Source organism: Phoca vitulina, unplaced genomic scaffold (genome assembly GCF_004348235.1).
Source record: "Phoca vitulina isolate PV1807 unplaced genomic scaffold, GSC_HSeal_1.0 scaffold20, whole genome shotgun sequence".
Classification (NCBI taxonomy): domain Eukaryota; kingdom Metazoa; phylum Chordata; class Mammalia; order Carnivora; family Phocidae; genus Phoca; species Phoca vitulina.
The window spans coordinates 12,631,102-12,643,482 of NW_022589723.1; the positions used below are offsets into that span (position 1 = coordinate 12,631,102).

The window sequence follows — 12,381 nt, forward strand, 5'->3', positions numbered from 1 at the left end:
AGAGAAAGAACGTGGAAAATAGGAAATTGGCAGCTCAGGACAGGAATCTTTGTGATGAGCAAGTTAGGAGAAGATAAATGTAGTTAAAAGCATCTGTGGAATAGATTTGGAAGCATTCTGGAATGCCTCTGTGCATTTGTTTATTTCTGTATCTCTGTGACCCCACACAATAAGTGATTGTTTTCTCTTTGTATTACACATATCTTACAACTGTTTTCTGTTTCCTACTAAACAGTACTTAGTGTTTGACTTCTATAGATTTCTGCTTTAATATATCCATCCAAATGACTTAGATCCTGCTGGCCTTGTGTCTCAATTTCTATTTTTCTCTCTGAGATTTTGCCTTTGTAGCACAAAGCAGAACTTCCACCCTTGCTCACTGTTACCTTGTATCTTTCTATATTCTTTTTTTTCCCCCACTAACCACCTTAGTTTCTGTATATATATTTTAATACAGAAACACCTTCCTATTCAAATGGTGAATCTGTTTTTGAGGATAGGAACTTCTATAGCTAACAATTAATTCTATTCTCATGGTAAGGAAACAGCCTAGCAATATATTCCCCCATCTTTAGTGCTACCTTTCATCCCCTGTAAACAAGGACATTTTTGAAAGTAATGTCAAATTTTAAGATGTATTTTTATATTAAGAATGGTGACAGTAGTAGAATGTACAATGAAGTTATAGTTTTGACTTAATCTGAAGTCATGTGTAAGAAGTTGGAAATGTCACCTTTGTATGGTGTTCGCCTTCCTATGCTTGGATAATATTGTTTACATAGAAGTTTCCTCTAAAATGGAAGTATGTTAGGGTTCAGAGGAAACAAATCCCAAATAACAGGGACCTTACTTAGCTTACTTTAGAGTATGGAGCAAGTGATAACAGATATTGAGAACAAATGAAATAATTTATATAAATGCAAAAATAAAGTATTTTGGTTATTATAAATGCATGATTAACTTTCTTAGGAACAAACAAAAGGCTTTGATGGTTCCTAGTTCATCATCCTTGAGATGAGGTCATTGGAAAAAAGTATTGACTAAGATGTTTTTTTTCTTAATCATCACAAATCTATTTTTGAAAAGACCCATAGTTAATAAAAATGTTCTTTCCAGTTAAGGCAGTAGTAATATATCTGAAATCTGTCAGTTACTTGGGTTGGCCACAAAGTATACCAAATGTTTTTAGGATGAAAAATGTTAAAATTAATTAGAAGAGCAGCTCTAGTTAAATTTCTTGTGCCTTATCCTAAATGATAGTGACTTGATACCAAAGATTTGGTTATTTTTATTTGGTCTAGGGGTAGGGGTAAATGGCTTCACTTTGTTTTTGATTAGTCAAGAAATTGAAATAAAATGCCTGACTAATAGGATTCAAAACAAGTGTACTTTATCATTCTAGCCTGGAGGTAGGGGTAGTGATACTATTAGCAAAGTAACAATTGTTCAAAATTGTCTTCTACAAATGATTAGTTTTTAAGGAAACTCAGTAATTGTCCTTGTGTAGTCATATAGGCTTGCTTCTCTTTCTCTGTTTTGTCTATATTGCTTAACTTTGGGTAATTCTATTTCATTTACTCAACAGGTTGTTTTTTTTTTTTAATCAAGTATTTACTATATATTTGGCATTGTCTTATGCCCAAAGGGCTCTGGAAACTATAAAGATTGGTAGTACAGTGGTCGCTACTTCCTAGAATCCTTTGCATGATTTCCCTGTTCTTCCCTAAAACATTCCCAGAACGAGATTTTTATCATTTTTGTGTGGATGTGTATTAATGACAGAATTAAATTTCATGAAGCCTAGATTTTGAATTTGTTGTTCCTAGTGGTTTGTTTTTTTTTTAAATCTGAATCCAGTGAAATCTGGTGCATAGGTCTTCTATAAATATTTGTTGTTCATGGTGTTTGAAGTTAATCACTGTTGAGTATAAAGTATAAAATTTTGCCACAAAATGAATATAATTTAAAATCTTTTGTAAATCCATTTTAGTGATTGCTCATGGTTTATAATTCTGTGCTTTTTGAATTCTAGAGTGTATTACAAGAGCTACATTAAATGTAGGCAAGAAGATAGACACACAGAAATAAAATAATGTATATAAGGCAGTTTTTTGGGTACTGTAGTTTTTCCTGATATTGCCAGTAGGTTTTGATAACTGATATTTGACTGTTACATTTTCAATCTCGAGTAGCCCAGTAGTGCTAATTTAGATGCCATGTCTGAATCAGTAAATGTAGAACAAGATTGAATTCTGAAAAATTGCAGTTATTTAAACCCACCAATCCAGACATCTCTTTCTTGAACATTATTTATCTTAATAGAGATTTAAAATAAAGGTATTCTTAGCAGGTGATTGTTGAGAAGAAATTCTGAGTATAGAGGAAGGTCACTGAGACAGGTCAGCTAGAGGTGGACACACAGCCTGCCTAATAATTGGATGGATGCTACCTGGCTGGAAGATGGAGCTGATTGGTGGATCAAAATCTCAAAGGGAAACCTTCCGTTTTTAATTTAAATGTTTACTAAAATTATATTCCACGAAGTTCTTATATTGTATGCTGCCATTTAAATATTAAAAAGTGACATCACCAATGATTATTATTACCCTGCCAAAAGATTGTTGTAAGTGATTTTGGGTTTATGAAATATATTTGGTTGAGTGGTACTTAGTGTACTTTTCTATTACTTTAAAATATGAACTTCTTAATTATATTTAAAGTTAGAACACAACATCTCTTATAAATAAGTTGTTTCTATTCTATGTCTATTTACTGAAGCCTGTCTTTGTTATTTCTTCAGGTTTACGTGAGATTAAGACCATTCTTCAGGGAATTCCTGGAACGAATGTCTCAGATGTATGAGGTAAACATGCTTAAGCTAATTACATAAGTATTTTTATTTTATTCAATATAGTACCCATATTTAGATCATGTATAATGATTACTTCTTTTCCCCTGAATTTGTAGATCATTCTTTTTACTGCTTCTAAGAAGGTGTATGCAGACAAGTTACTGAACATACTAGACCCTAAAAAGCAACTGGTCAGGTAAATTTAATTAAGAAATAGTGGAAATGTCTGTCACACTGATCTATGAAATTACTATGATTCTATTTAATTTTGATGGCCATTTTCAGTTGGCTGCATATATAGAGATTGGTTGTGTTGAATGGTGAAATGAATTTTTTTAAGCCCCCAAACTCTTTAAGAGTTCCTAATGATATAATTCCAGACAGACGTTCTTTAAAGGATACAAAGGTCAAATGTATATATTCACTCACGGTTCCATCTGTATCCTCACTTCTTTTGGGACTGGGGGGAGACTGGGGGTATGTGGAATTTTTCACTGTGTGCATGATACTTTCACTTCCTTATGTCTCTGAGATAATGCATGTTATGTCACCTTTTTAATGGCATAGAGAAATAAAGGTTAATTTTAACAGGATAAATTAAACTCTTTTGCTTTTTTCAAGAGCAAATTTGTCCTCCATGGAAAGAAAACATTACATGACTCTAATTGGAAATTGCAGTTGGTTTAGTCACTCAAGTTATCCTGATCTGGACTCAGTTCCTTGTGTGTGTCCTGAGCCAGCAGATGCAGTGTGTTCCTGGTTAGGTGGGAGTGCCTTGGGTAATTTTAAAACAGTTTGAAAATTAGTTCCATTATTTCTGTCAAGTGAGATATTAAGACTGCTAGCAGTCTTGCTGCATCCTTTAAGATGCTGGAGTTACTCTTTGATGTTTTTGACCAAGAGCTGTGAGAGATGCCAGAAAAGGCTCATAAGAGCTTTAATAGCTGGGAATTCATTTTCCTGAATACTTTCTTCCATATTTTTTTAGTGGAAAATCCTAATTTCTACTGTTAATAGGACCTTTGTTATTGAGTGGTTGCAACTATGCTAAAAGACTTTTTTCTCATGTCCACACTTAGGAGATTTTCTTTCTTGTAAATAGAACTGTGATTTTTTTTTTTTTTTAAATCTAAAGGATCAAAATTTGTCCTTGTTGTCACTTTCCATTTTATCTTCCATATAAGCAAGCATCAGATACAAAAATGAAAATGGTGTTTTCTATTCATGAAAGTATAATACATGCTCATTTTACCTAACTTTAACAAAAGTACACAAATGATTTTGCTTTGATGACTTCATTCATTCTGAAGATTTCTATTCAGCACCTCCAATGTTCCATGGAACAGTGGTGAGCCATACAAGCCTTTCCCTCTTAGAGCTTTCATTTTACTGGGGGGCAAGTCATAGTCATGGAATTATGATGTTACAGATTAACACCCCTCTTTTAAACTAGTTTTATAAAATCTACATATTTGGGAGTTTAAATTTGTTTTATGTAGTTGTATTTGAATCATTTAAAACAGGAAGAACTTTTTGAACAGTATACTGAATTCATTAGAGTGCTTAAGGGAATTATGTTGAAGACAAGGTATACTCAGAAATTCCTATGATCTCTGAATCTCACGAGTCCAAAGACAAATCTGATGACTGGCAGAAGTAGTTTCTTTCTAAAACTGCAAACACCTGCTGCTGACCCTCAGACTCCTGAATAACTGGAGGGGTTTTAGTGTAATTTAATTGAAGTAATCATTAGTATCCACATACATATTCATTTGTCTCCTGTCTTGGGTGAGTTTGCTGCTATTAGGGAAGAAACAGTAGTAGTAACTTGCATTATGTGCTGCACCTGCCTCTCTAGTTGCCTCATACATAATGTAAATGTTTATACAAATAAAAATGGAATCTTTTATAGGCCCAACCAGGACTTAAATTCTTTTGTCTGGTCTTAACCTTTTCAAAGTAAGATGGTCTTTAAGCCATACAGAGGTAGATGATCATTTAATGAAAAGTATTCTTTATAAAACGGGAGGAAGAGAACTATTTTTACTACATTTTGTCTGGTTGGAAAACTCTGTCATCACCACTGGTGTTTTTAAGGTTGAGTTTTTTTGTTGTTTTTAGAGCTAAGGCAGATTTTGTTGGTAGAAAATGCCCCTTTCTTGAAATTCCATAATTAAAAATATAGGTATGAGTAGGCCCTAGCTGCTGAAAAATTGTTTAGTGGGATTAAGACACAAGGAAGCCAAACTACCAAATTATTAATGTACGCAAATGGAGCATTTCAAGGTGGTCTGTATTAATTATTAGTAATATTCGGAGACTAACATTTTGAGTGCTAAATGAGATGATATAATTATGACAGTATATAAGTATTATTATAAAACCTTTAATAGCTTTTTTAAATGATAACAGCATTTTTCAGTTGAGTATCATTGGTGAAACATCAGTTTACATTTGTAATACTTAAATCAGAATTCATCATTTCATTCAATCCTTGTTTTTTCAAATGATCATATATACACTCACACTAAAATAAAAGAAAGATGGGTGTTTGGGAAAAGTTGAAATGATGGAATGTTTTGGCCTCCACACCTTTCTCAAAAAACTATAAGGGAAACTAAAAACATTTTTAAAAATGCCAACACAGAAACATTCCTTCTTATATTTTCTATTCTGGCATGTACAGGGATAGGGAGGCTGTGTGGTCTTCTGGTTAGAGCAAAGGACTGGGAGCCAGGAGGATCCTGGGTTCCAATGCGGGGCTAACCACTGACTTACTGTGTGACCTTGGGCAAGTCACTTGACCTCCTTGTGCCTCAGTCAACCATCTGGAAAATTGGTTAAAAAGCAGGACCTCGCTGACAACCAGATGCTGCATCTGAACTGAGCTTTCCTGGGTAAATAAATTACAAAAACAATTTACAGAGTTTTTAATCCCTCTTTATAATTTAATAATAACATTTTGGGATAAGCCAAAGTTCTTAAAAGGCATGGTAATATTTGGTTGTAAGGTTTCAATAATTGCTAACATTTTTAAAAGTAAAACTGTAGCCCAAAGCTTAGGCTCACATTTATAATTGAATTTCCTTGTGAGAGAAAATAATAAGGCTTAAATTGTAAAGCCTATGGTATGTGTATATGTTTCAGTATATGTTGTAATTTTTAGAGATTTTTTTTTTTAGTTAATTTGTTTTTATTTTTATGTTTAGGCATCGGCTTTTCCGTGAACATTGTGTTTGTGTACAAGGAAACTATATAAAGGACTTAAATATCCTTGGAAGAGATCTTTCAAAGACTATAATAATTGACAACTCACCACAAGCCTTTGCATATCAGGTAGGAAGGGAGGGTTGCTAAACAAATTCAGATTGGGAAAAAATATATATAATGAGAACAAATGCTGCCAAACGGAATATGATGGGAGAACAGAATTTTCACTGATGAAATTTCCCTGTTTAGTGTTATCTTTTAGAATTAGAAATGCCAAATTGCTATATTCCTTGTGGAAAATTTTCTTTTAAATGAATTACAACACAGATAAAAATCTGGGTAATAAGTCTAAATAAGAAGGGACTATAAAATATACATCAGCTAATGGTATTCTTAGCAGTTGTTAAGTAATTGTAAACATGTTTGAGAATTATAAATAGCTTAACCATGTTCTGGTATGTTTGCTTTGACATTCTGAAATAACTTCTTAGACTAATTTGTCAATATATTTATACCCTGTGTCAGTATTTCTTTGAAATATAACTTGGGGGCGCCTAGGTGGCTCAGTTGGTTAAGCATCTGCCTTCGGCTCAGGGTCCTGGGATCGGGCCCCGCGTCCAGCTCCCTGCTCTGCGGGGAGCCTGCTTCTCCCTCTCCCTCAGCCTGCTTGTGCTCTCTCTCTCAAAAAGGGCCTTTAAAAGAAATATAACTTGGACTAGAAATGAGGCATCCTTGCAAGATCTGTTTTACATTATGAATATGTTCATGTGATAGTTCTGAGATTTCCTTCACAATACATCTGTGCAGAATAGGGATGGTGGAAATTGGGTTGGATGTAGGTAGAACAAGTAAAAAAGTAAAAAGATGAAAAAGGAGAAAAGGGGAAAACTGCATATCGTATTGAAATATGTTTAATTTAGGTCATTGCTCACATTTTGAAATGTGTTTTTAAGAATTTCATATTGGTTCCTGGATAAAATCATTTCACTTGTCCTCCATCTTAAACACAGTATTCTGCATAAATGTTAAAGACAACCTAGAGATTATTTACTATAAAACAAATATGGTTTGCATTCTTGTTTCTAGACTCCCCTTCAGTGAAATATCACTGCATCTGTTTGTTACATTAATGCTGTTTCAGGTTATCCTGCTATTTGTTGGGAATAAAACAATGAGATGTGACACAGTCCGTGTGTAAAAGTATAGGCTTTCTGGTAGTGTTCTCTTTACATTGGCAGTACCCCTTCATTCACAGTACCTTGCATTGACTAATAGCTATTTCTTGAATCAGTCAGGTAATATTTTGAGTTATGTTAAGCAAAACTTGTTTCAATGGATCTTTCTTGTTTAGTTTCATATACACTAGGAAGACATTACGCAGAAAAACCAATTAGGCTTTGATGTATTCCTTAACATCTGTCTCTTGCACTGTGGAGTTGTTGGAATATGACAAGCAGTAACTTCGATGGCATTCCTTTTCAGAGGAACTTATATAGATCAGTATTTCTTAAGTATCTGTTTTTTCTCTTTCAAGGTTTTTACAAACTAGGCAAAATGTAAATTAAAAGAGGATTTAATTACTTATTTATCGTTTTAGCTATCTAATGGAATCCCTATAGAAAGCTGGTTTATGGATAAAAATGACAATGAACTCCTAAAATTGATTCCATTTCTGGAGAAGCTTGTAGAACTGGTAAGTATATCTTAATTTTCTTTCTCTGTTTTGCTTTTGTTGCCTCAACTCTATTGAAATAAACCTTTTTAATTGCTTTATGTGTACTGACATTTTAAGTCAACTTGGTGTGAAATTAGGGCAAAAGTTGAAAAGAATTACAAGCATTTTCTAACCTTGTAAATTATATTAAAATCATGCTTATCAGTATTTAAAAATTTGTAGATTAGGTGTTTTTATTTCATTGGGCTTCTTCTTGCAAGTCCCTAAGTAGTAGTATTAAATTGATTTCACTTTGCTTTCATTGTTGAGGTCTAGAATTCATGCTTATGCTACTAAAACTTTATTCCGGGGTTATTTTTTCCTAATATATAAAGTAGAGTTCAGTGGCTTAACACTTTTACCTGTCTTTTTGTTTTGCCTCTTAGTGCATAATCATTCTTTACAGAATTAAAACTTGAATGACAGTTCTTTTTTTAAATCTAAATTTAATTCTTAGTTAACTGTGTCTGCATAGTACCTTTATATTTGGCAAACAAAATAATATAAGTTGTAAAATAAATAGTAGTGTATTTTCTCTGCAAAGGAAAAATGTTCACAATGTTATGAGGGTCATATTTTTGAAATTACATGGCTTTTAAAATGTCTTTTTCTCCACACAGAATGAAGATGTTCGACCTCACATCAGAGACAGATTTCGCTTGCATGATTTGCTGCCCCCAGATTAAGTACAAAGACTTGTCAAATCACTGAAGGGGGAGAGAATGCAGGACCCTTTTGGACTAAGACAAAAACATTGCCATTACTGTTGAAATTTTGCATTTTTGTACCCCGTCTTGCTTTTCTTATCTTTGGTGCCCAATAATAATCAAGGGTTACAGAAAGAGACTTTATCTCAGATTGAATACACACAGTAGGTAGGCTAAAACAGAAGAGTCTTTAGAACTAGTGCAACTCCAGTGAAATTTTTTTATGTACAGGACATCTGCAGTTTATAAAGAATTCTGTTTCTGCCACCAGCAGTTTGACCTGTAGTCACACAGGATTTTATGATAATAACAGAGATGAAAATGGACTTTTATTTTCTCTCTGTTTGGTGCTCTAAGTGGGTTTGTAGCCACTTTTCTGTTACTTTAAGATTCTCATTTCAACAGGAATGGCCAGTAAAAGTTGTTTTATTTTTCCTGTTAAGGTTTATAACCTTTTTACATTTTTGACCTGTATTAGATTAGATTTTCATTATGCATTCCTTTTAGTTGAGGCGCTTCATAGTTTTCTGGAAATAGTCAATTTTTAGTTTTTTATTATACATTTGAATGGCCGTTTTCCTGCTTTGTCTGCCTGCATATTGTATATTTGTTTAAAAATATTCTCTACTTTTAGTCCATGTAAGTTTCATTTAGAAAGACATGCATTTATATTTTGTTTCTGTAATATTCTACTGTAGGTGAAATCTTTTAAAAAAAAAATCAAAGGACTGGGTAGATAAGAATATATGAATGACTAATATTCAAAAGATTTAAACCATTGTGATGGCATGTGTTCCCAAATGGTAATATCTTGCAATGGCACACAGATTTAATGGATAAAGGTATACCTCAGACTTCACTGTGCTCACCAATCTTTGAGGAGAATGAGTTTGGTCACCTGTTGGGCTTGATTTGGTTACTGCTGCCTTTGGTTTTCTCCAGGAATGAAGTATTCAGCACAGTGACTCAGTATTTTTAGTTATTTTGCATGGGCTGGTAGTACCTCTGTTATGCTCTTGGTTACAATCAATTTAAAACTCTGTGTAACAGTCTTGGTACCTTACAGTAGCTATGCATAATCCTGTGGCACAGTAAACTCCCAAGCCACCAATGCAGTTAATATGCTCTCATAGTGGTTTTCTATGCTATATGAAAATAGTCTTCAAGCCTTGGTTCTCTAATGCAGCTACCACAAGAGGTTGATATTTTTATAGTGGTGTGTAATCTCCTTTTCGGGAGGCTTTTTATGGAAGGTAGAATTTGTAAAAGTTAGTATGCTTTGCCTCTCAACTGCATTAACATGCCACAGGCTCAGACTGTTTTTGTGTAAAGGATGTCAAAGAACGGCACTTTTTCTAAAGAGAAGTTTGATATTTTGTATGCTTGTTAAGAAAGTACAGTATTGGAAATTAAAGGTGGACAACTGATAATTGAGGAGTATGTCACTTAATTTTTTATGTATATTACCTGTTTACTTGTACAACTTATTGTACAAATTACATGCAGCTTCATTTTCAAATGAATCCTTAAAATAAGGAAATCTTTTTAGGAAAACATTTAATTTTTGTATTTTTGATTTTAAAGGCATGAGTTATGTCAATTTTCAGTGTATTAATGAAGATTTTAACTTTTCATCAGGTTGAGTGTTTTCTTACTATATTATCTGTTGTGTATGTAGTTAGCATATTGTGTCACTGAACTGTTTAAAAAATCTAGCATGTAGAGCAAGCCTGTTTTGTGGAAAATCCTTACTCATTAAAAAAATAATCATGGCAGATTTTCTGCAAAAAAAAAAAAAAAAGCAAAACATTTGCAATTCAGAATACTGGTTTTTTTTTTATTTGTTTGTTTGTTTTGGTTGTTTTTGTTTTAATTTAAAGAAAGGTATTTTGCTTGCAGGAAAAAATACTCCAGATTCATTTTAATGAGAATCTTTGAAATGTATTTATCTTTAGGGCATCTGGGCATCTTTATGCTGTTTGTCTTCTGTCTTTCTTGAAATAAAATGTACATACGTTACCTTTACATATGCTCTTGCTCAAAATTGTGAACCTAGTTACATTTCTCCTTGCTCCCCTTTTATGCTCAAACAGTAAAACCTAAAACCTATACAAGATCTAAGCTTTCAGCATGCGTTATAATTGCTGAAAGCTTTTCTGATTAAGTAAACACAGTCTCAAAGGGCTTTCCCATAACTGAAAGGGAAATGTAAGCACCTGTACTGTTGTGCCTATGGGCACTTTAAAATAAACACCAACTTTTAATCATCTTTTATTAATGGTAAAGCTGTTCTCAGTCCCACGCTAGGAGAGTTCTTTAAGTCAACTGACAAAGGAATCTAGCATAACAAGATTCTGTAAAGGAATAAAGAGAAATTTTATATGGCCTGAGAAAATTTCTTGAGACCAATTTATTTTTCTTCATTACTCGATTTGAGTCTTTTTAAATTTGTTGTTAATACAAAATTTAAAATAATTTGTGAAGAGACAGTTACTCAGTTTCCTTCCACTTTAATATGTTTTACCTTCTCGTTACCCCTTCTTTTCTTTAGCTCTTGGTAAATGTTATCTTAAACACTTCCATTTAGTTAAGTGGAGGTGCCTATTTTGTGAATTGAGATGTGCCCAGCCGCTTCAATTCAGGCAGGAAACATGAACTCTTTAAAAACTGACTGTAGGAAATGCAGGAGAGATGGATACCTAATAAGACACAGCAAAAGTGACCTATTTACACATTACATATCTGAAGTACATATTATAATTGTGATATTTCCAGTGATAAATGTCTGGCTTTTAAGACATTCTTTTAAATATTTGTATTGTTAGGATGTTTAAATCAGTTGTGTTTTTTAATTCTATGTAATATATGTAGCCCTAATCAGATTTATATCACCATATTTCTCTTTGAGTCTTAAAAGAGTTGATAACGATTTGAAACCATAATTGTTTTATATTAGCTAGTATGTATATTTATTTACCTGATGGCTTTATCTTGTTTCCCAAAATTGGGGGGGGGGGTGTTGAAAGCATTGTAACTTCTATAAATGGCTATTTTCTTGTACCTGTCAGTGAAATGGATGTGTACATTGTTTTTTTATATTTCTCTGGTTTTTCTGGTTTGTTTGGTTGTTGTTACTGTTGTTTTGTTTTTGTTTTTTGTTTTTGTTTTTAGTGTTAAACATAGAATGGTTTAAAAAAAAGTTATCTTTGGCCAATGACTTTTTCAGCTAGATACTACTTTCATTCAAACTTCTAAAGAAGTTCGTTTTCATTGTTTTGTTCAGTCAACTTGCCTGAAAAACAGAGAGACTTCATCTCATCAGTGAAGAAAGCATTTCATTATTCCTACAGATCTTTACAGCGAGCACAGAATACTTCATAAGGACCAGATCTCTTCCACATCTTGTGTCAAACACATAAAGCTGAAATGTAAAGGACACTGAAGCCTTCATTTAATTGTACTAACATGATGGTGTTATATACCACATCCTTAGCTAGTTAAAGTTTTCTGAACTGACTTCTCTTTGTCTTCCTAGGTATTTATTTGTTATCTCTTTTAATCTTGTGTATCTAAATTAACTTAGTTAATAGTTACCCACTGAATTACTATGCCAAGCAACTAGGAAAGAATGTTTATTTTATTTCCCCTTATAGGGGAAGAGTGGACTGGGAACAAAAATGTATGGGCCAAAAGGCCTTAGGTTGTCATTCATTCACTTTCTTATTCCTCTCATGAGCTATATTTGAGTATAGTATTTTTTCAGTGCTAATATGCTTGATTATGTCATTACTTTTCGTATCTTCCCAAGGTGAAAACCTGCTAGGAACCTGTATAAAACACATCTTAAAATTTCAGATTAAGAACCACAAAACTCAGTATTTTATTTAAATGCCACTTAA

At 33.1% G+C, this 12,381-nt stretch overlaps 1 protein-coding gene across 3 annotated transcripts in view; it reads left to right on the forward strand.

Annotated features, from left to right (window-relative positions):
* The window catches only part of CTDSPL2 (CTD small phosphatase like 2), a 76,734-nt gene extending 66,227 nt beyond the window's left edge, over positions 1–10,507 (forward strand). For all 3 annotated transcript variants that reach the window (XM_032417112.1, XM_032417111.1, XM_032417109.1), the window contains exons 9-13: positions 2,801–2,863; positions 2,968–3,047; positions 6,061–6,187; positions 7,659–7,754; positions 8,396–10,507. In XM_032417112.1, the coding sequence (XP_032273003.1) occupies positions 2,801–2,863; positions 2,968–3,047; positions 6,061–6,187; positions 7,659–7,754; positions 8,396–8,461 (432 nt within the window). In that variant the 3' untranslated portion in view covers positions 8,462–10,507. The remainder of the gene's footprint in view (positions 1–2,800; positions 2,864–2,967; positions 3,048–6,060; positions 6,188–7,658; positions 7,755–8,395) is intronic.
* Positions 10,508–12,381: the final 1,874 nt, after the last annotated feature.